Genomic DNA, 21,696 nt, shown 5'->3' on the forward strand with positions numbered 1-21,696 from the left:
TTTACTACAATGGAATTGCCATCATTGTCATAAATAAAGGCACCTTTGTAAGGTGTGGCATGATGGTTTCTTCTTCTCCAAAGATAAATGGTGTCTTGCTGCAGAGGTGGACATGGTAACCCAATGCTGTATTTATGTGGATGCACAGCACATGCCGCCTGATGGGGAGAGCACAAAAAAAAAATTGCATTCTGAAAGCAATCACTCATTCATTGCACTTTCCTAAAACCTGTGGTTTCCAGCCTATTTGGCTTGTGACCTTCAGTCTGTCCACACCGGGCCTGACGTGTTGCCATTAGTTCAACCACAGAGTGACGTTTCCTTCTTAGATTCAACTATAAAACTATCTAGGATAAAGAAATCAAAAGAAAATCAAACTATTTGTGTAGAATCACCAACTATTTTTGTCCTACAACCACATTTAAAAAAAAAAATGTGCTTCTGCATTTTGTTTTTATTTACATTTTGCTGTATTTAACAATTAAAGCTACTGACAGAGAACGTGAATAGCACTGATTAACTAGTTACAATGTGATGGTCTGGTGCAAAAACGTGGGTCCTGTAATTCATGTAGTTGTCAACAGAAGCTACAAAATCAAAGAGAAATCCCTTTTCTTTTTTTTGCATTAGAGGAGCTATGTTCCTGTCAAATAATACTGACTAGGTCAGACAGTCAGATGTGCAGTAGCCTAATGTCCTCTCCACCAAATACCAAACTGAGTTCACAAGGCCTGGTCAGGCATGAGAGAGTGGAGCTCCACTTTCTTGGCCCCATTAGCTTTACATAATTTAGCCATTACAGCCCTAACTAGATGGATGAGCACTGAGGCAGAGCTGGGCTAGTACTGTGGAAACATTCAAAAGGGAAATAAATGCGAGCGAGACAAAAGAAGATAAGGCGTATGGGAGAGAAGACAGTGAGAAGAAACTAAAACAGAAACTGAGACAAAAGAGACTTAAAAACAAGATTATAATGGAAAAAAACCTCTTTAACATTAACAGATTAGCACAGATCATCATGTGAATGGCGAGACCATAAAGTTTAACATATGAAAATGGGCATACAAAGAGAGCTTTAAAATGATTGCTGCCCAGAAGCAAGATCAGATATTATGTCTTGGAGAGCTAATACTATGAGGTTTATGGGCATGGTTAGTTGAGTGCTATGTGTGTGATTATGGCTCAGTGGTAATTGCACTCCTCCATACCTGCACCTGACCCCAGAAACTAGGCCCTCTGCTTCTAGGCCAAGTCACACCCAATAATAGAGACTAGGACAGATGCTTTTTACTGCTTTTCAGAGCATCTGAGGTAGGCAAGATATCCTCCGCAAGGTACCCTCTGCATGATACTCTACAGCTATGCAGAACAGATCTTTGCTCAGCTGTATAAATCCCAACAAGTGTGAAACATGAACATTTTCTTTTCTTTGTCAAAAGATCTCACAGGTGCTGTACAAAAAAGGAAAAATTCACCATTATTAGAACAAGTTCCCGTGATGACAATTACATACCGCTTAGGGTAATTTAGGATTATGAGAGTAAATGTGAAGGAGGAGAATTGAAGTGTTAAGAAATGCTAAAACAGCTGATTTTTTGTTTCAATACATAACTTGACAATGAAGTCAGAAGATAAGGTTTAAAGCTACATAAGGATGAGATTAGAATGGATACAATTGTAATGCTTTTACTTAGTATTGTGTGTTGAGTGTAATGTGTTATTAGGAAATCATAGCATCACCAAAATCCTAGGCAAAAGAAACAATGGAGCATAATAAGTACAGTACGATGATACTACAAAGGCATTGCTGCAAATTTAATCTAAGACTATCATTTTGATCAAAATACTCTACAGTTCTTAATATAAATCAGTGCTGTCCTACCCCGAGGGCAAGTTTAACACAGCTGCCTTTGTGGAGGTGGTCTTGATGGAGAGAACTGGCAGCTGAGACTGCAGACTTGTCCAAGAGTGTGGCACGGCGATGAGAACTGCAGACCTACGTGCTGCTGACATTTCCTGTTCTGTGAAAGTGGAGTAAAAAAATAAATGCACTGGTGGCACTCTGCAGGGAACAAAATTACAGTGGTTTCACAAAATAAAAATAAAAATAACCCAAAATGTAGATTAAATATGTCTTTGATGCACGGTTTGTACCTGCGAGGAAAGTTAGTGTTTGTGTTTCCATGTATGTGTGTCTGTGTCTGTGCACTGATAAGCCCTTACTCTCCTCAGCTGCATGTCCCCAGAGAAGAAGAGAAGAGAAGCTGATGAGGATCTGGGAAGGTTGCAGGCTGTCCACACACAGGTAATAAGTGCCTCTCACCTCTGGACACTGCTGGAAGAAACACAAACACGGAGAAGGACAAGTGGAAGAGAGAAAGAGCAGAAAGCCGTCGGGAGACATGGAAGATAAACTAATAGAACGGTGGCTTAGTGGAGGAGCAGTTGAAGGAAAATTCAGAGAAGAGAAGGGAGCATGGTTGCAGTGGGGGATTCAAATAAACAGAAGTAAAAACAAAAAACAGGTGGAGGCTTCATAGTTGGCACCTAAATGAGAGATACAGAGACAAAGACTTAAGTAATGTCAGAAAAAGCAGCTGCTGAGAAAGGCAAAGCAGGAGACAAAGAGAGGGGAAGACTGACAGAGACCAAAAGGGTCAGAAAGTATGAATTTCAGAATAACAAGTCGAGACAATTCTTAGTATGCATATTGGAGTGTTGCTGTTGTTTACATGCTTACTTCAGGGCTTGCTACAGCAAGGGATCCGGAGCTAAGTGTCTGTGTGGATGATCCACTGCATTTGACGGCTACTGTTGTTTTGGAGAGGACAGTATTCTGCAGATAAAACCAGCTTAGTTAATCACAATATGTCCCGTACAATTACTAATTGTATGTCAAAGCACATTCAGTTATGTGGGAAAATAAAACCAAAGTTTAGTCCCGTAGATAGAACTTGCACAGTCTGTACCTTAAAATGTGATTTCTGAATATGATGCTGGTAAGTCTGTGGCTTATGAAACACCAAGAGAGTCCTGAAATTAGAATACAAATAACCCCGCTTACTTTATTTTATTTTTTAGCATGAGCGATTATGATATTAATCAGAACCTATTTCTGCATGTATGTATATGTGTCTCACTGAAAGCATTTATCAAAGTCCTCCAGGTCAACCCAGGTCTTCTGTAGGACTGGCTTGTTAGTCGCATAGTAGGATTCCTCAGTTACAGGCTCTTTGATTTCAGTTTGGGGCCTATCTGCAAATAAAGTTTAAATTGAACATAAGGTGGCACCGTTCCTGAGTAATAATACATTTATATACATGCATTTTCTTGTGTTAGTCATTTGGTATAACGTAGTACGCATGTAGAATATAGACACCTAGCTGAAAGTGGAGCCACTGGGTAAAATTCTTGATATCCTCTTTGTCAAAATTCAGTAACTAAACGCTTTTCCTTTTGTGACTCATAGCAAGTTATCCTAGACTCAAATCATTATCTTAAACACAGCGAGCCGAATTGGCCAAACTCCCACATAATGGCACAGTGTAAGCGCACATGCACATCCTCACTCCCACTCACCGACTCCCACTATCTCAATGCATCTCATAGACATATGCACACATCCCCAAAAAACACACACATGCACACCCATACACATACAAACAGTCTGCCCCCGAGCTCTACTTAAAGCGAGAGTCTGATCAGAAAGCTGAGGTGGCGAGGGCCACCGTCTCTGCTGTTGAGCAATGGTGGTCCGTTAACTCAAACTGCAGGTGTTACTAAGCAACTAAACGGGGGCAGAGAGGAGGCAGGGAATTGGCCGGTTGTCACAAAGCATAATTTCAGTCCTATCTTTTTCAAAACGTCTCGACCAACCGCTACAAGCACGGAGAGGACGATGGTTGGATTGGAGGCAAGAGATAAAAATACGTCTAATTACATTAATTGGGACTATGATGCACGGATGCCGTTCGAGTCAAACAGTAATGAAGACCTCCATAACATATGTCAACTGCATAAAAAACCCAGAAAAAACTGAAAATAAGGGGCATTTGTTATTTGTGGCAGTCTAATATTTGACCTCGGGTAAAGCCATCTTATGTTGGGATTCAAAGACAGCTCGCATTAGGGGCCTGGTGTTGCAAAGGAACAGCTTTTACCATTGGAGATGTCATCACTGTTCTTCTTGTCCTCTGCAGTAACCTAAAGGGACAACGAGAGAGTGAAAAAAGAGAAAGTGAGAGAGGCATGAACTGTGTGTTGCTGACAGAGTAGCACTGGCAGAGATACGCCTCCACCCTCTAGTGATTCCATGCCAGCTGTGGTGTTGGGCCATTCTCACCCAACACTGAGACACGGTTTAATGTGACAGGGTCTGCCCCTCCCCCTGCTAAAAACACCAACAGGGAATACCAGCTCTAATTTACCCCGACTGTCAGTGACAGATGAGGAGTTATAATGTTGTTTAGTGTGTTGCTTCTCTGAGAGGGGATTTACTAAACAGTCCTGATTTCATGCTTATCTGGCCAGCACAATAAAGAAACATAGCTAATTAGTTATTATCATATGCTTCAAGTAGCATTATGTTTGGTGTGAGCAAGAAGGAAGATGCTGCGGTCTTTAAAAGAGCATTAGAGCTATCAAAGAGAAGTGCAAGAATTAGTACACCAATATCAGCTGGCTCCAACTTTCCTCCAGCCTCCCCACCTCCTTAAAATAATTTTTTTTAAAAATGTATTTCAAACAATGCTCCCCTCTGGGAAAATTCTGGTGAACGTCCAACAGTTTACTCAGCTCCGAAGAAGAATTATATATCTTCATGTCGTGTAACTTCAAAGCAACCCCTGCCAAGACTCTCTGATGAGTCAGAGTGAGTGTGTGTGTCTCTGTATGTGAGTCACCGCATATTTGAATAAGTACCCAGAGACCCAGACAGACGGAAAGAGGCATTGTGATTGGGAGGCACACTTGACCTCCTCTTCATCACTGTATAGCAACACTTTCCTGCTGCAAAAATGTCAGCGCGTATGTCAACGTGTCTTGTGTGCATAAAACTTTAAGCTTTCGAGCTCCAGTCTGTGGTAGGTCCTGTTCACTGACAGCACGGCACTTTGGTGCGCTGCTTGTTTTACCTGTGTAGACTAAGGAGATATTGAGACAGACACAATTTACACACAGGGCTCCTAGGAGTTTAGCTGCTGCTTTTGGCTTTTCAGCAATTTTCCACAAAAGAAATCACAGTCATGATGGGAGAAAGATGGCATTATCAAAAGCCACCCCACCGTTTTATTTTTGCACAGACAAATTAAAGCATTTCCAATGTACTCTTAACTAATTTAACATTCTCCCCCTGAGATAAACTGTAATTAGTGATGCAAACTGAAACTATGCAGGTGCTTGGTTGTTTAATGACTACCATACTCATATTAGAAGTTGAAACATAATGCTCTAACCCACACTACGGTTGAGAGACTGGGGCATTTAGGGTATTACGCACATCATGTGAAGGCACCTTCTTCTCTCATAGAAATATAGAGCTGGATCAAAAAAAAAAACCAAAAGAAAAAACCCCTCTCATGTCATTTATAGTCTGTCAACACGTGACCCTGCCATGTGCTTGTCAAGAGCAGGAACACACACTTTAGATAAATGTGGCCCATGTGACACACACACACACACGCCTGCACACACATCAAACGACACATCAAATTAGCATGTCCACACTGCCCTAACCTAACCGCTCTATAACTGGTCACAGTTACACAAGAGGGCGATTAATATGAACTCTATTTTTTCCCCTATGCTAGGAGTGAAGTGTAATAATGAAGCCCCCAGGAGACGCAGACACTGATGGCTCATCATCTAATTGCGCTGCTTTTTTCATCAGCACAGTACATGACCTCTCCCTGCATGAAACCCACGCATTCAGCTCACCACCACCACACACCAGAGATTCTCTCTTCCCCGCTTCCCAGTTTCTTGCCCCGCTTTCATCTATTTCAGTGCAAATGTGACTCTGTTTATATTTTCTTATTTTTTTTAGTTCCCCTAAAAAATTTTTAATTGAACAATAGAGTTGTCCACCCTTTTTTTTAGTCTTTGTTATCTTTGTTTCTGCCCTCTTCTCTTTGTCTGCATGTGTCTGCTACAATGAATCCCCACCCCCTGTTATTTCCCTTTTCTAGCTGGTTCTCTCTTTAGTGCAGATGTGCCCCTGGTCAGTAGTGGCCTGGCTGGGAGACAACAGAAGTGACTTTGAGACTGGGGGATGGCAGCCGTGTTGTCACTGACACACAGAACTACTCTGAATAGCCTTTGACCGCATACATGCAGGGCAGAGAGACGAGTGAGGCAACAGGAAAGCAATGAAATGAAGACATGACAAAGGGCAACAAATCTTTTTGCAGAAATAAAATAATGTCTTCATTCATTCCTTTTTTGGCATTCCAACAGGTCACAGATGCTTAAATTCTATTTGAGGGATAACAGCGGTTCTACAACGATGCTTTGTTTGCAAATATTTGTGAAATCTGAAAATATTTCGCCCTCGTGGACCATAATGCTATATACCTCCATTTTGTCAGTGCAGTTTGGTGAGTTAGTGGTGCATTCAGCCGCGTCAAGCTCAAGGCCTTCTTGACATTCAGTCTCCTCTTCCTCAGTAATGGAGACCAGAGGGGATCTGTGGGAACACTTCCTGGGAGTGTTTTGCTCGGTCTCTCTGACACATAAAGACACGTATTGAAGCACCAAGTTGTGTGCAAATGTAACATATCATAATCATACCATGCACAGATCTCATTGCATTCTATAATCTGCCATTTTTCTTTGTTGATACAAAAATATATAGTATTACGGTAGCAAAAGGAGCAAATCTCTAATCTTTACTCCACTGTGGGTTGTAAAACACAAAAGCAAAATTCCCATAGTTCACATTTCTCAATTACTACGAATGCATTCATAACAGAGAGTCGAGATGGTGGTTAAGTAAGATCGTAAAAAAAACCAGGTGATAATGGTGTATTATGATAATGGTGATGTACTTTGTTGACCTCCATATGGAAGCTGTTATCATGCTTTCCTTTTTCTATAAAGAGGTCAGGCTCAGGTTACCTATAGACTACTGAAAGACATCAGAAAGGAGAGAAGAAAATGTTATTTATAAATTTATCAGTTTCGGTGTACGCACGGCTCTGGAACTGAGCCCCCGCTGCTCCTGGTACGGTAGGAGAGAAAAGGGCTGGCAACCTCAATGAACTGCTCTGGTTTTGACAAAGGGATCTCTACAAAAAAAGGGAGAGAAAAAAAAACCTTTACATATCATGCCAGCACCGATTTTTCACACTCTGACTCTTTTTACTTCATTTTCTGTTTTTCACTCAGAGATCAGCTGATGTCAGATATGCCTGAGCCAGCAGCTATTTTCAAAACTGAAATAATGTAGCTGCCCTACTCCTATTTTCATTTCAGCATGCGGTGCTGCATGCCCTCTCTAGTGCAGGTTCTAAATCTCCTGCATTAACACTCACTTTTCGTTGGAGTCATATTTATTTATGACATTCACCTACACGCTATCGCATAATTTGTGCTTTTCTATTTGTTTGATATCCTCCCCTGCATACTCCTCCTGATTCTCCTTCACCGCCTTTTTTCCAAACTTAATTTTAACATCTTTCATTTCCTGTTTCAATCTTCCTCTAACTTACTCTTTGGTTCAGCAGTGACCAAGATCTCCTTGGGCTGACGGATGAGTTTCCAACGGGGCACAGGTGGAGGTTTGGGTGGTGACTCTAGCGGGCATGCGCGGGTACGAGTCAACAGGACAGCATGGCTGTGTAGCAAGGAGAGGCCATAACGACGTAGAAATTCAGAGGAATTAGCCTGCATAACCGACACACATAGACAGAAATCATGCATGCAGGAGTCAACCATGAATATTTAAGAAATACTCTGGCAGATAATTAGAAACTGTTCTCCAATCAGGTTTATGGGTGTATATAGTAAACATTTTTTTTTAATCTTTAACACCCACTGCATTTTAACAATATTGTGTGATTATCTAAGGTGTTAGTTTAAAAACATAGCGACATATTAGCATGGAGGACAGAATCATTCAGGCAATAAGTTCAGACACATCTGCCAAAATACATGAAAATACAGTATGTAAGGCAAAAACAGCAATTGCACAATTCTAATGAGCTTTAAAGTCAATATTTGGTATGATCACTTTTTTAAACATCATAGCCTGAACTCTCTTGGGAAAAATTTCTTTTCAGGAATAGTTCTCCAGGCTTCTTGAAGGACGTTTAAAGCTCTTCTTTGCATGTGTTTTGCTCCTTTCTCTGTCAAGATGATCCCACACTGCTTCAATAATGTGGAGGTACAGGCTCTGGGGAGGCCAATCCCTGACTGAGTTTCATTGTGTGTTTTTCCACCCAGGTATAATTACTGCAGTGGCAGTGTGCTTGTGATTACTGTCCTGTTGACAATTGGAACCCCTGCCAATGAGCTATATAAGCACCAGTCCATTTACCATCAATTTTGAAAAGATCTCCGACACAACTGGCCCAAACCATGACAGAGACTCCAGTGTGTCAGTATGTTTTACAGATAACTGTAGACACTCACTGTCATGAACCCCACCATACATACTGGTGGCATTTTAAATCAAAAATGTAAAACTTGGAAATTTTCCATCAGACCTGTTGCTACTGAATTTCAGTCCAGTTCTTGTGTAATTTGGCATACCTCAGCCCTTTGTGCTGTTTCCCTTTCTAGAGAATGGCTTCTTGACAGCCAGCTTTCCACCGAGACCATTTCTGATGAGCTTTCAACGAACAGTAGATGGCTCAAGTAAAGGGTCTAGTGTGTCTCTCAGGTCCTGTGCCAGATCTTTGCTGGATATTACTTAAGCACAAGACTTTCAGATACTGTTCATTTGCTATAAATATTTTTCAGGCCTCAGATTTTTTAAGGATAAACTGCTAATTATGCTGAAATATGTCAGATTTTTTATTTATTTGTTTTATGCCTGTCAAACTCTGTTATCATTCACATTTTTCAAAGATTAAGCTCAGGAAATGGGAACAAATTATGTGTTTTTGTAACAGACCACTTGTAACAAAGTGCCTAAAGATACCATTTGAAACTGGTTCTTTGCTAAGTTGTGTGGATACAACACTGGTTCATTCTGTGAATTAGGTGATTTTATTAATGCTTGAATGAGTCATAGTTACATGTTAAGTGGGTTAACATACAAAAAACCTTTGGAGAGCCTGCAGAATTATTTCTCAGGAGCCTTTAGAAAATTACAGTTAAATAAATATAAAGAAATGAGTCTTGACTCAAGACACAGTACAGTATATGAAATCATTACATAAAATTTGTGTATATATACTTTAAACCTGTCACGATGTGCATGTTACAGTTACATCAGAATGTGAATTTGTATCCTCGCAAATTTTCACTAAATACCTAACTACAATCTCTAGCAAGTGAAATCGAAATTTCATAGTTCCAAAAGTCTGAAGACTAAAAATTGCACATTATGAGTCAACATATATACGTGGTCAACATTTTAGGAGGAATATTAAAAAGACATACCATTTGGCGAAACCCAAAGGAACCGTTATGTAGTTGAAAAGGGTAGCAGGCAGCACAAATCACTATGTCAGGGTCTGCTGAGAAACACACGCAATGAAGAATAACAGGTACAGTTAAACTGCATTGTCATAAGTGTTAATATACAACTAATTTTAGACTAAATGTGATTGATTCTAAATAGTAACATCAATATAGTGAAAGCGCCACACAACAATTAAATTAAATCCAACAAAAGAGAAAGCAGAGCTGACAAAAAATACCATACACAAAATAGCTTCCTACAACCTGTTTCACACCCCCTGCCTGGAATGGGGGTCCTACAGGCAGTTTGTGGTACGCTTTGGCTTTGTCCCAGTTTGCTGCTAGTTTGCGGCAGCACCTGCTCGCCAACACCTCTAAGGGGAGGGGGTCAATATGTGTACATGTGTCTTTATGTCTTTCTATGTGTCATTAGTGGGTCGGTGAGTGTAGGGCTGGTTATCGTCACTGATTTCTATAATCGATTCGATTCCGATTCACAAGGTCCCGATTCGATTCAATTTTGATTCAGACTGTTAGAAATATTATAATTCTGATCATTTAGCAGTACATATCCATATTTTTATATCTATGTATAAAAACAAAGCTGACACGTGTGAGACCTCATCACAGGTGTGAGCATCACAGCAGATGCCTTTGTGTCAAAGTAACTGAGGATAAAACACAGAAAAACATGAAGGAAATTTCCCTGGTCTGGCTTTTTATAGCAGATAACCCCCTTAAAAATATTCTGCAGTGCATCAAAAACAGAAGAAAACCATGAATCAACATATGAACATTACCTGATGCTGCTGAAGTGAAGCAGAGTGAAGTTACAGAGGTTTTATTAGAGACACAGCCAAGCGTTTTGCAATTTGCCATGATTTTACAAAGTTTAAATTTCTTTGGTATTAAACAGTCAAAATTAGGCTTTCTTGTTGGAAAAAGAAAAAAAAACAACAGGCCGATAGCACTGTACACAACACTAGACTGATGTTTAATAAGCAAGTGAATAATGAAGAAAACAGAGATTTGAGATGGCAAACTGTTCTTGAAGTACAATGAGAGAGAGAAAGAGCTGTGCAGGAAGTGTGATTTTATCGTGTGTTTAAACAGCAAAAGCAAGAGGGAATTAATGACAATGTTTATTAAATGTGAAGTGTAGCTTTGATCTTCTTTTGCTGCTGGTGAAGTGAATTTTGGTTAGAGAGTGACGAAACCTGTCGGCATCAGAATCTCTGAGATGTCAGCTTTCACCACCCGATGGCGTGTCTCTTTATGTGCTGTTGGGTGCACGATCCGTGTTTACATCTTTGTGCCGAATGTGTTTACCTGCTCTCAAATAGTTTTGTGAGCTTTAACCTGAGATTCTGGCGTTTCTGGCAAAATACATTTATATTTAAAAATCGATTCAGGATTTAATTAATCAATATCACGTTATTCAAGCTAAAATTGATTTGAATCGGAAAATTATTTTTTAAACCTACTGCTAGGTGAGAGTGAGTGAGCGAACGGCCTGTATGAGTGTGTGTGTGCATGGCTGGAGCTCGCTGAGCCTTTGCTCCTGTGGGACATGGTCAACGCTCCCCACTGGAGGCTTCTCTGTTTGTTGGTTCCACGGTGCATGGCTGGATGTTCTGGTGTGGTCGTTGGCCCACTTCCTGGCTTGGACCTTCTCCTTGGGACCTGGATCTCAACTCGTGCAAGGGTGGCCCGCCTCTAGCAGGGTCAACTTCCCGTTGCCTCTGGTCCTCTGGGACTCTCACCCTTTGGTCGTGTGGCCTTCCTCCGGGGATGTCGCCGAGAAGTGTGACCTCAAGTCTACGGTACTCTTGGGAGCTGTGGATTGCACGGTTGTCCTGGTATCAAGCCAGTCTGCCTTTGGCTCCTGGGGGCGTTATTGCGGCTTTACACCTTCATTATCAAGTACATTTGAGACAAAGACACAGATACTCCCACCCTCTCTCTCTCACATTCACACTATAAGAAGATTGTTGACCTATATATCTGTGTATTTTCTCATTTTTGTGTTCCACGTGCTGTATGTTTGTTTTTTCTTAGAGGTGCAGCAGTTGGCGATACATTGTGTATTTCTATTTGCACTCTATCCTTTTATTAGATTTACCCCTATTTTCCCAGACTAGAAAGATTACATTAAAAAACACTATTGTCCTCCACAGGTATAAACAATGAGGCTATATTTAGGTTCTTTAGGGAGTTCTTCCCCCTTTAGTGCATCTTAAAAGTATATCATATAAGAGCACATGGGCCAGGAGACATGGAAAATCAATTTGGCCGACCATGGTGAAGAGTGATGGGAACACCGCCAGGCTAATATAAAGGCTACACATTAAAAATTGAAAAGAGAAGTTGTTGTCATATTGACTACTAATTTCTGCATTTCACTGGAATTTCACAGTAAGCACCAAAACAGCGAAATAGAAGAAACGTGTAGGGTCTTTTAGTGTTTGCATACGTAGAAAAGGACAATGCAGCAGATTTCCCTCAAGCAGAAAATGTTTTGTGAAGTAATACCACCTTCACATGCATGACATCACATTATGTTAATATGCAACGCTTGAGTTATTCCAAAAAAGTGAGACTGTAGCAGAGCACAGGGAACAGTCTACTGTCAGAAAGAGCAGGTGGGTGAATGTGAGAGCAAAACAAAGATAGATTTTAATTTATATAGAAGTTGAAAATAGCAAAACATCACAAAAGGATTTCTGAATTCAATACTCTGAATATTACATATGCAGGTTTTAATACAAGAGGAAGCTTTTCTTCCACATAATTACCTCATAATTACCTGTTTTGCCCCTTCACCTTTAATATGCAACACCAAGACCTTAGCTAATTTATCCACGCAATTAGCATTTTGAGCAAAGCATTTAAATGAACTGTACAGCCTTAAAAAGCATTGTATTTCTGCTATGGCCTGAAACAACTCCAAGCAACAAATACATTTGTGAGGACGTTTCACTTTTATCTTCCCACAGTTGACCGGGGAAGCTCTCCTGCCCTGCGGGAGCACCAAATAATTTACCCTTCTAAAGCTCCCTCTGCTGGTTTATTCATGGTCCACCATACACACATTAACCCTCTGCACTCCATAATGTATGGGCGGCAGACCTCACAAAAGACAGGAAGTTATTCTTGATGCAACATGAAAGAGGCCCCAGGGCTGACAACGGAGTTCAGAAAGTTTGGCATTTTGAAGTACAGCAAAGTAGTGACTTTAGGTCTTAAGCCTGTCCTGTCCTAAAGTAAATCCCTAGACCAAAACTGTGATTGCTACAAGTTGGATTTCTTTAGCTCTATAAGCATTAACTCTATACTTGTGAACTTTTAAGCAGGACCTCCGTATTTAAATTAAGCAGACCTTCCTCTACCTCTCTACCAAGTTTCACGTAATTCAGTTTTGTCCTTTTTATGTCATTGTGGTGAGAAACAGACTGGCTTCTGGTGTGCTTTGGGAAAGGAAATATATATTGCATATAGCTGTTAATTCAGCAAAGGAAATGTAGACATGACATATAAATCCATTAATACAGCACAGTTACAAAGACACAGGACACAGAAATGATTCTAAAACCTTCTGCTGATAAATTAATTAACTGAGCAGCAAAGCAATTCTGTGCATACAAATTATGACAGTAATGGCTGACTGCATTGGCTTACTCACTCAATTAAACGTGCAAGCAGAGTGTGTAATTGAGACAAAAGTTTGCAAGTATGTATAATTGCATAATTATTTGCCTCTTTGTGACTTTGTGTCTTACTTGTTGTGTCTAACTGAGGCACAATATCTACCTTTACATTGCTCTGACTCCAGTAGCTGATTCTTGCTGTTACTTAGGGTGGAATCCTTGACTTGAGCTGCATCTGTGGGATCAGGCTTCGTCACTGGCAAACTGTCATCCAGGTGTTTAAATGTAGGAATGGAGTGTTGTAAGAAATCCCAAATTTCTCTCAAGTACACTGACCTGAAAGAGAGGTAAAGACAACATTATCAGGCTACAGCAGGTTATATTAGTTTCACTGTAATCACTTGTTAACTATCTGCCCCAAATAGAAAACATTTCACAATGTCACCAGTACCCTTGATGATGAGTTTTGACACCAGAGTATATATCAATAAAGATGTTGTTTGACAACCATTATACCATGCTCCCGCGTTTTTCCAAGGTTATCCTTTGTAAGGTCTATAGGTATAGATCATTTTCACTAATTTCTGATGCACACCCAGTCATTTTGTTCTGAAAGCAGGCCTGAATGAATGGAAAGCAGGTCTGAAACTGCTCAGCTCAGAAAAGTGAAACAAGGCTTAACCCTAGTAGTTGTGAGTTAAACCCTTTTTATTTGTAACTCATTCCAACTTTAAGTGTGTCTGATGTCAAATGAAGTACACTTTTGCTTAGTGTCTTTGTGACAACTGCAATTTCAGTTCCTCTTCCTATACTGTCCCTTTGTTTGCAATACAATAGGCTGTTGTATACACAGTCATGTGAAAAAGCAAGCATGCATCCAAAGGAAATTATTGACTTTTTCACTGATTTGGGGGTGGAGGTGGACGGGTGGGGGAGGTGGACTTGATACTACAGCCAGTACATGCAAGAAACCCCCTGAACATCTCACAAAGAAATGAATGAGCAAAAATAAAAGTCTGTAGTGTCGTTCAGGTATACCAGCTTCACCAGTCTGCACTTTCAAAGGTTTGGAAACAGGTGATGACTGGACAGAGCATCCAGGAGATGAACATGTGTCACCAACTCATTTCATTTGACTTCTCCATGCAATCAATTTCTCTATTCTTGCATGAGCTCAATCGGACATTACATCGACTTTGTACTGTGGAGCTTAAAGGAAAAGCCAAGTCCTTTAATGTCCGGTCCGAACGATTCTGAAGTTCTCATGCATAACTCAGTATGGTAATGTCTAGAAAGGTTAGGGCTGCAGTGCATGAATAAAAACAACTTGAGCTAATATTGCTAAGTGGCAGTATTAGCTGCACTAATATACAGTTACTTGTTATTAGTACAGGCAGAGAGGATGTAAATGTGTTATTTATTTTAGCGTTTTTGACCGTCTTTGTGTTTAGCAGTCTAATTGAATATTACAAGCAAAAGAAAGAAGCATCCTAAGGGTACTTTACAGTGTCACATAATATTTAACATAATGATATATTTATTTACTATGTTTATATTGTCAGAACTTCTACCTTGCAGTAACTGAGGTATATTAGATCCTGTGTATTCTGTGTGGGCAAGTGCATAAGTAACTACAACTTCATGTTTCATTAATCAGTCTGAAACACAAACAAATGTCATGCTCATTTATTGCACGTGCTGATAAGATTCCCCAGGCGACCCACTAACAACAGCTAACCTGCTGAGCTACAGAGAATAACACTCCCTGGCTCCACCAACAAATACTGTTGCCCCATTAAAGCTCTATCACTGATGAGCTGCAGTTCTAAACTGATATTACTCTCCCCCCAGTATACAACATATCTCCTTCCATCTCTGAGGACAGATGCAATTTTCTGCATTATTTTTGCCACAGACCTTAAACTATATAAAAAAATTAAAAATATCAGCCCTGTTAACAAAGACACACAGTAAACGGAACATATATTCCATGTACATCCACTGGATACCTTATTAGTACACTTTGCCAGTACTGGATTCCCCGAGTGCCTTCAAACATTCCTCTGAGATTTTGGTATTTACATCACAGCATCACACAGTTGCTACAGATTTACTGGCTGCTCATCCATGATCTGAATCTCCAGTTCCACCACACTCCCAAAGGTGCTCTATTGGATCTATTGACATCTGGTGACTGTGGAGGCCATTTGAGTGAAGTGAACTAACTGTCATGTTCACAAAACCAGTTTGAGATGATGCGAGGTTTGAGTCATGGCACATTACATAAAGTCATCGATGTAGTCAACAGCAATACTCAGGTGGCTGTTGTGTTTGAATGTCTAGGGGGCTTAAAGTTTGCCAAGACAATATCCTCCACACTGGATAGTTTCTCTTTTTTGGAGCACATGGTTGTGTGGGAAAATTCCAGTAGATCAGCAGTTTTTGAAATACTTATACCAGCTCATTTGGCACCAACAAATCAGTTCAAAGTCATTTAAATAACATTTCTTCCTCATTCTGATGCTCATTTTGAGCTAAATCAGGTCATCATGACCATATTGACATCCTTAAATGCAATGAGTGGCTGCCATGTGATTGGCTGACATACCTGTGTTAATGAGCAGTTGAACAGGTGTACTAATGAAGCATCCCGTCAGTGTATAATTTATTGAACAGAAAGTGACATAGAACATACAAAGCACATATCATACAATAGATCAAAAAGTATGGTCAACCATTAAAGTCCTTACTTTATAGGACGAGTTTCTGGAATCCAGCTGGTGAGGGTGTGGATAAAAGTGAACTGGTCCATCCCCCCGCAGACATCTGACAAACTGAGAAACAAACACATAAGAACTTTTTTTTTCTTTTGTTCAAAATATGCAACATACCAGATACAGCACTCAAACTACCATTTTTAGCACTGGCACTGTTCTCAAACAGATCATGTGAGGTGACGGTTTCAACGCGGGAAATAAGTGTTTAATGTGATTGGTGACAGGGTGGTTAAATCATGAGAATGCTGTTAACTGAGAAGAAATATTGAATGTGTCTTTCTGTTTTCAAACATAGTAAAGAACTGTGTGTTTAGATTGTGTCATTAATTTGCGGTCATGCTTTTGAATTACAGCTAATAGGACAACAAAGGTCATTGATACCTAGTAGTATTCTAAGAGTCACATTATCCTGACTTGGGCATTTTTATAGTATAGTTTTTTTTTTAATACATATCAAGAACACCAAAAATTTAGGTTCAGGCTACATTCAGCATTGTTGAATTTGCATTAGTTGGTAAACCTTGTAACTGCTCAAATAATTCTGAGGAGTGTGTGTGCAAGAATGTCTATATTAGGTATCCTTCTCACACAATTTTCGCTTGAAAGAGACAGCTGCCCTTGCTTTAATTGGTCCTTTTGGGAGTCCAGTCCACGTTCATGCTATGTTCGAGTAAGTGAAATTCATAAAACTTACATGGTAAAGCCATAGTCTTTAATCCTGCCAAAAATCCTGCTCAGCACCAAAGTGAACGAGACCTCATATTCAGCTTTTCACAAAAAAATGACAAAAAGTTTTTCTGAAAAGCAGTAGCGAACACCTGAACAGGTAAATTAGACATTTATTATATTAAAACGTATGTCTTATAAATTATTATTATTATTATGAGGAAGACTCTTTATTTTCTGCCCTAGCTGAAACATCTATGTCTCAACCTTCAAGCGACAACAGAACAGCCCCATCAGAGGCATGAACATTGTCTATCTGCCACCAAATTACACTGTCAAATTACACCCATGGCAAATACACAGGATAAGTCCTGGGAAGGTACAGCCAAGTCAGCAAATGGCACTCCGCAGGGGTTCTTGTGCATGTGTGTAAGCTTCAAATTTTTTCAACAAATGTGGGCAACACACATATGTTTGCCAGCTTAGAGATTAACGTCCTGAAACTAAGTTTCACAGTGAAAATTGGAAACATGAAAACATCTACAATGCACTTAGACGGGGAGGAAATAACAAAAAACAAAGTGAGCAGATTTAATGACTTGCTCCATTTTTCACGCATATATAGTTTATCCCCATATATATTTATTGAAATAAATTAAAATTTAACACTGTACAGTAACCCTGCTGAAATTAGGTTTAGTGTACAGTCTTGGGGTGCATACTGTGTGATGTATTTTTACTGTGGCCTTATTCGCTGCTACTTACAAAAAACTCAAGGTCTGTTCTAAAGCAGCATTACATTAGGATTATAAATTATTTCCCCAGCTCCTTGGGGTAGTGCTAAAATACTTATAAAGTTTCTGTCTGAACATATGTTAACTCACTTTGTGTTTGCCACTTTAATTAGAGCTTTAGCCAGCAGCATTGGCCATAACTCTGACTGACAGGTAGAGGCAGGGAGAAGCAGGTTATTGTCCTCATCAAATGGCATAAAATCATCCACTACTATCTTCCTCCAACAACCCTGAAAAAAAGGAAGGAAGGAAAGAAAAGACAGTGAAAAATAAAACGACGTAAAAAAAAAAAGAGTGCTCCTCAAATAAGAGGGCTAAACCATTGATTTGTGTTGTTTAGATGATTATCTGGCAGATTATTTTGTTATTTTATACAATAAACAACTTTTTTGGAGTTCCAACTTTTTTGGAACTGGGGTTGCATCTTCAGGATAGGACAGCCTTTTGGTATTGCTGTCCCACATTTCTCCTTAGCATTTGCCATGATTATGCTTGTGTCTTAAGCCATTATCTGTGTTGTGGTCTATCTGGAGGCCATCTGAGGGAGTTTCACGCTGCTTAAGGAAACGCAGCAAAGCAGGAAATAATCACATCCGCAGTTCTCCTTATCTATCAGAACAGTGTACCCAAGTAATGCAAACCCACACAGAGGTCGAACGAATATACCATTTCTCACTTGCTCTACCCTTTTCTCGTCAAACCACTGCCCAGATAAGGACCGGTGGATGAAAATACAGTGCAATTGGGGAAATTATAGGACAGATCAAGAAAAGCAGGAATGGGAACACAGTGTTGACAGGATCCATACGGAAAAATATAGGCACGGAACCACAAAGAATCAAGTGACTGAGAGAAAAGGAGCAGCCTTTAAGGAAAAACAGAGAAGGAAATGGGAAGAGGGTGATGGGGGCTGGGTGCTTAATGCCATCTCAACAACCATCTGCTAGCATGCTAAGGTTGGCACGGGGACGGCTGCCTACAACCATGTCAGTCTTGTTTGTCAAGGCAAGAGTCACAGTGTCACAGTCACAGAACAATATCACTCTGTCTTTTTCACTCTCTTGTTGACCCAAATTGTCTCTCCCTCTGAAAAGACACAAAGATGCAAGGTCTGCCATACAGAGATTCTAATGCAAACCCTCAGACTGTGTTCCTGTGCGATGTTTTTAAACCTGTGAAGTCTTTACACTTACACATAATCAAACTGAACAACGCTATCATCCTCATAGGCTGTGCCTGCTCTCAGGGTTTTACTAAGTGTAGTTATCAAACTTGAGCTTTGCTCTGTGAGAAGCAGCTGACTCCTGTTAAGCCTTATCTATTCATCAGGCAATGTATGAAGCCCAGCTACTTTTGGCACAGCAGCGAGACTGATTGATTTGAGCTCTGAGAGGATAAGGCTTTCTCATCCCTTCCCCCCCTACATCCCCCATCAGTCCGCTACCACTCCCTACTCATGTGCTACATCCTGCAGTCTGTTGAAGAATGTATGACAATGTATTGCAATCCAGCTATGCCTATTTTTAAAAGATTCATTAATAAACAGTTGCTGTAAAGCTGCGACTTCCTAAGCAGCGATAAGAGAATTTTCTAGTTCTGCATAAACGTCAAACCAAAGCAATTCTCACTAGTAAAAAGGGCTTCTTCCGAACCATACTCATGTCTGAGTATGTGTTTGCATTCTGTCTGGATCCTTACCATCCAGTAAAGTCTGATGATGTATTTGCCATAGCTGTTGAAAAGTGGCACATGACCATTCACCACCTTACACATAGAGTAGATGTGCCCCCAAGGTCTCCATCCCTCGTGCTCTGTAGATGGGCAGTTAAACTGCATCCAAAGAATGTGGATCTCGCTGACAATCCACCTCATCAGCTTCATGGAGCATGGAGCAGAGACAGGATGGAGAAGAGAGAGGAAAATCGGTCTGCATCCGTTAGCGAAACCCTCAATCATCTGATTTTTAATTCACAAAGGGCATTACATTTTCCCCCATATAATTTGTTTCTGTCAGTCAGACATCACTCTGTTGACATTGGAATTAGACTATCTGAGCACTGATGGATGACAGCTAACAACAAGTCAGTGTAAAGTAGAAAACAAATATTGAATACTAACCTCACTACAAAGCAGATGACAATTAGGGGAGACTAGGTCAAATGTCATTTGATTGTCAACGACAGTGGGAGTCTGAAATAAAGCAAAAGAGTTTTCACTGTAGGTAAATTATAAAAGACATTTATTCGCTTGAGAATCGTCACAGAAAACTCACAGAAAAAGCTGCAGTCAGTATAAAGTGTATAGTAGCATGTGTGCATAGCATTCATTATAATAACATATCAGCATTACAATACTGCTGTCAAAGGTCACCAATTTAAAGTACACAAGAATGAGGGACCTACACAGTCAGCTCAACCCAGGGCCTAAACTGGTGTAACCTTACCATGACACTCCCAGAACTGTGTCTGCACTGAATATTTGACAACCAAGTTCATAGCTTCTACCATGTTACTAATTAAATATGGATAAATGGGTCAGCTGACTATGAGGCAGGCTGCAAGATAAAAAAAAAAACGTTTTGTACAATTGCAAGCAACTCTAAGCAAGAACCAAATTTAAACCATATCCAAAAACAACGTTGCTAATCTAGTAATACTTTCTGTGGAAACAGACTGAAGACAGAATGCTGTAGAAGAGCTGCTGCCTCCATCTGCATGGCTGATGGCTTTTGTGATTCGGCTCTGCTCCTCTTTTATGAAATTAATTAAATGATTTTGACATCTTGAGTGAAAAGGCAGCATGTGACCTGGCAAGGACTAATACAAAAAACAGGAAGCCTGCAGTAATTGCTCAATACTGCACTAAGAAGGGGGTAACAGAAAAGTGGAGTGATGCAATTAAAACTTCATTGGAGGTGACTAGAGAGCATGTTTCCATAACTATATTTCACACTGTGTGGCAAAGAAACACAGAAAGTTAAAACAGGTTTAGCCTGCCTTTTTTATTAGTAGATCTATCCTGTAGTCTAGAAAGTATCCAATAATGACAAATGGCCAAAAAGGCTAAAGGAAGTAGGAATTGTCTTAAAATTTCATGTGTAAACCTATTGCACGCATATTCTGGACCCTGTATATCATTGTTAACCTTGCAAGGTATATAAACATGAAATGAACTGCCGATGTCTAGGTGGAAAGCCCTTTTGTATAACAGCAGTCATCAATGCAAAATCGAGGCGGGCAGGTAACAGAAGCATGAAGGTTACCTTGTCAACAATAAACTCTGCTGGGCGCTTCCAGGTGTGAACTTTCAAACACGGAGGCAGAAGAAGCTTTCCTTCGGGATCCTCAAAAAATGGCTGCATACAAAAGGGAACAAAGTGAATGTGAAGTACAGAAACCATAAATTAACACAACTTTACAATTTACGTAACCCTAGCTACACATATTACATATATTCTTTACAGGGTAGTTTGGGTAATGATAAATTAACTGATTATTTTTAAAAAGTAAATATTGTCCTCTTCATATTTACAGCACTAGGACTCTTGGTTGGCTTGCCATCCTCAGGACCTCTGTTTGAGTCCCATTTCTCCCTGTTGACGTCTGCATCATTCCACTCGGGCCAAATGGGGACCCTGTATTTCCCCACACCTCCTAGGCTCTCAGAGGAAGTGGCTGCTAGAGACGCTGCTCTGAAATTATGACATACTTCATTTGTTCTGTGCGAGTTTTAACAACACAGTTAACCAGCTCCACGATTTATTACATAAACCCAACCAGTTCCCTTTTACCCTCAGACAGCGAAAGAAATACTGTAAATACTAAAGTACATCTCTTCTTAAGTGGCTTAATGGTAGCTAACGCTAAAGCTAACTATGTCTCTCCTTTCATTACACTGAACTCACTCCGTCTGCCGGTCAGATAAAGACACTTTGCTGGAAGATGACTCCTTTTTCTTTGGATGTGCCTTGGACATTATTGTGGCAAAGACGCGGGCAACTCACACAGTAAGAGAAGGAACCTCTAGAGGCGGCCTTTGTTTATCATCGTCTCTCTGTCCTTGTCAAACTGCTCTTGAAAGTTTATGCGTTGCTACGCAACCGAGCTCGAACGCGGGAGGGAGAGGCCTTGAACAGTTGCGTCTCTTGTTGCTATAGTGAAGGATGGACATATTTAAATTTTAAGCATC

The 21,696-nt window shown here is 40.2% G+C and overlaps 1 protein-coding gene across 1 annotated transcript in view; it reads right to left on the reverse strand.

Moving 5' to 3' along the window:
• Nucleotides 1–21,640, reverse strand: part of adgb (androglobin) — a 37,378-nt gene extending 15,738 nt beyond the window's left edge. Inside the window, exons 1-19 of the mRNA XM_013911184.1 lie at nucleotides 21,413–21,640; nucleotides 21,040–21,199; nucleotides 20,771–20,863; nucleotides 19,627–19,698; nucleotides 19,207–19,383; nucleotides 17,599–17,738; nucleotides 16,022–16,105; nucleotides 13,435–13,607; nucleotides 9,604–9,680; nucleotides 7,707–7,881; nucleotides 7,190–7,283; nucleotides 6,571–6,721; nucleotides 4,161–4,203; nucleotides 3,141–3,255; nucleotides 2,970–3,033; nucleotides 2,741–2,836; nucleotides 2,224–2,335; nucleotides 1,883–2,021; nucleotides 44–158 (exon numbers count right to left, since the gene is read on the reverse strand). Coding sequence (XP_013766638.1) covers nucleotides 44–158; nucleotides 1,883–2,021; nucleotides 2,224–2,335; nucleotides 2,741–2,836; nucleotides 2,970–3,033; nucleotides 3,141–3,255; nucleotides 4,161–4,203; nucleotides 6,571–6,721; nucleotides 7,190–7,283; nucleotides 7,707–7,881; nucleotides 9,604–9,680; nucleotides 13,435–13,607; nucleotides 16,022–16,105; nucleotides 17,599–17,738; nucleotides 19,207–19,383; nucleotides 19,627–19,698; nucleotides 20,771–20,863; nucleotides 21,040–21,199; nucleotides 21,413–21,483 — 2,151 coding nt within the window. The 5' untranslated portion in view covers nucleotides 21,484–21,640. The remainder of the gene's footprint in view (nucleotides 1–43; nucleotides 159–1,882; nucleotides 2,022–2,223; nucleotides 2,336–2,740; nucleotides 2,837–2,969; nucleotides 3,034–3,140; nucleotides 3,256–4,160; nucleotides 4,204–6,570; nucleotides 6,722–7,189; nucleotides 7,284–7,706; nucleotides 7,882–9,603; nucleotides 9,681–13,434; nucleotides 13,608–16,021; nucleotides 16,106–17,598; nucleotides 17,739–19,206; nucleotides 19,384–19,626; nucleotides 19,699–20,770; nucleotides 20,864–21,039; nucleotides 21,200–21,412) is intronic.
• Nucleotides 21,641–21,696: the final 56 nt, after the last annotated feature.

This window comes from Pundamilia nyererei, unplaced genomic scaffold (assembly GCF_000239375.1).
Source record: "Pundamilia nyererei isolate P.nyererei 1_Seehausen unplaced genomic scaffold, PunNye1.0 scaffold00058, whole genome shotgun sequence".
Lineage (NCBI taxonomy): Eukaryota > Metazoa > Chordata > Actinopteri > Cichliformes > Cichlidae > Pundamilia > Pundamilia nyererei.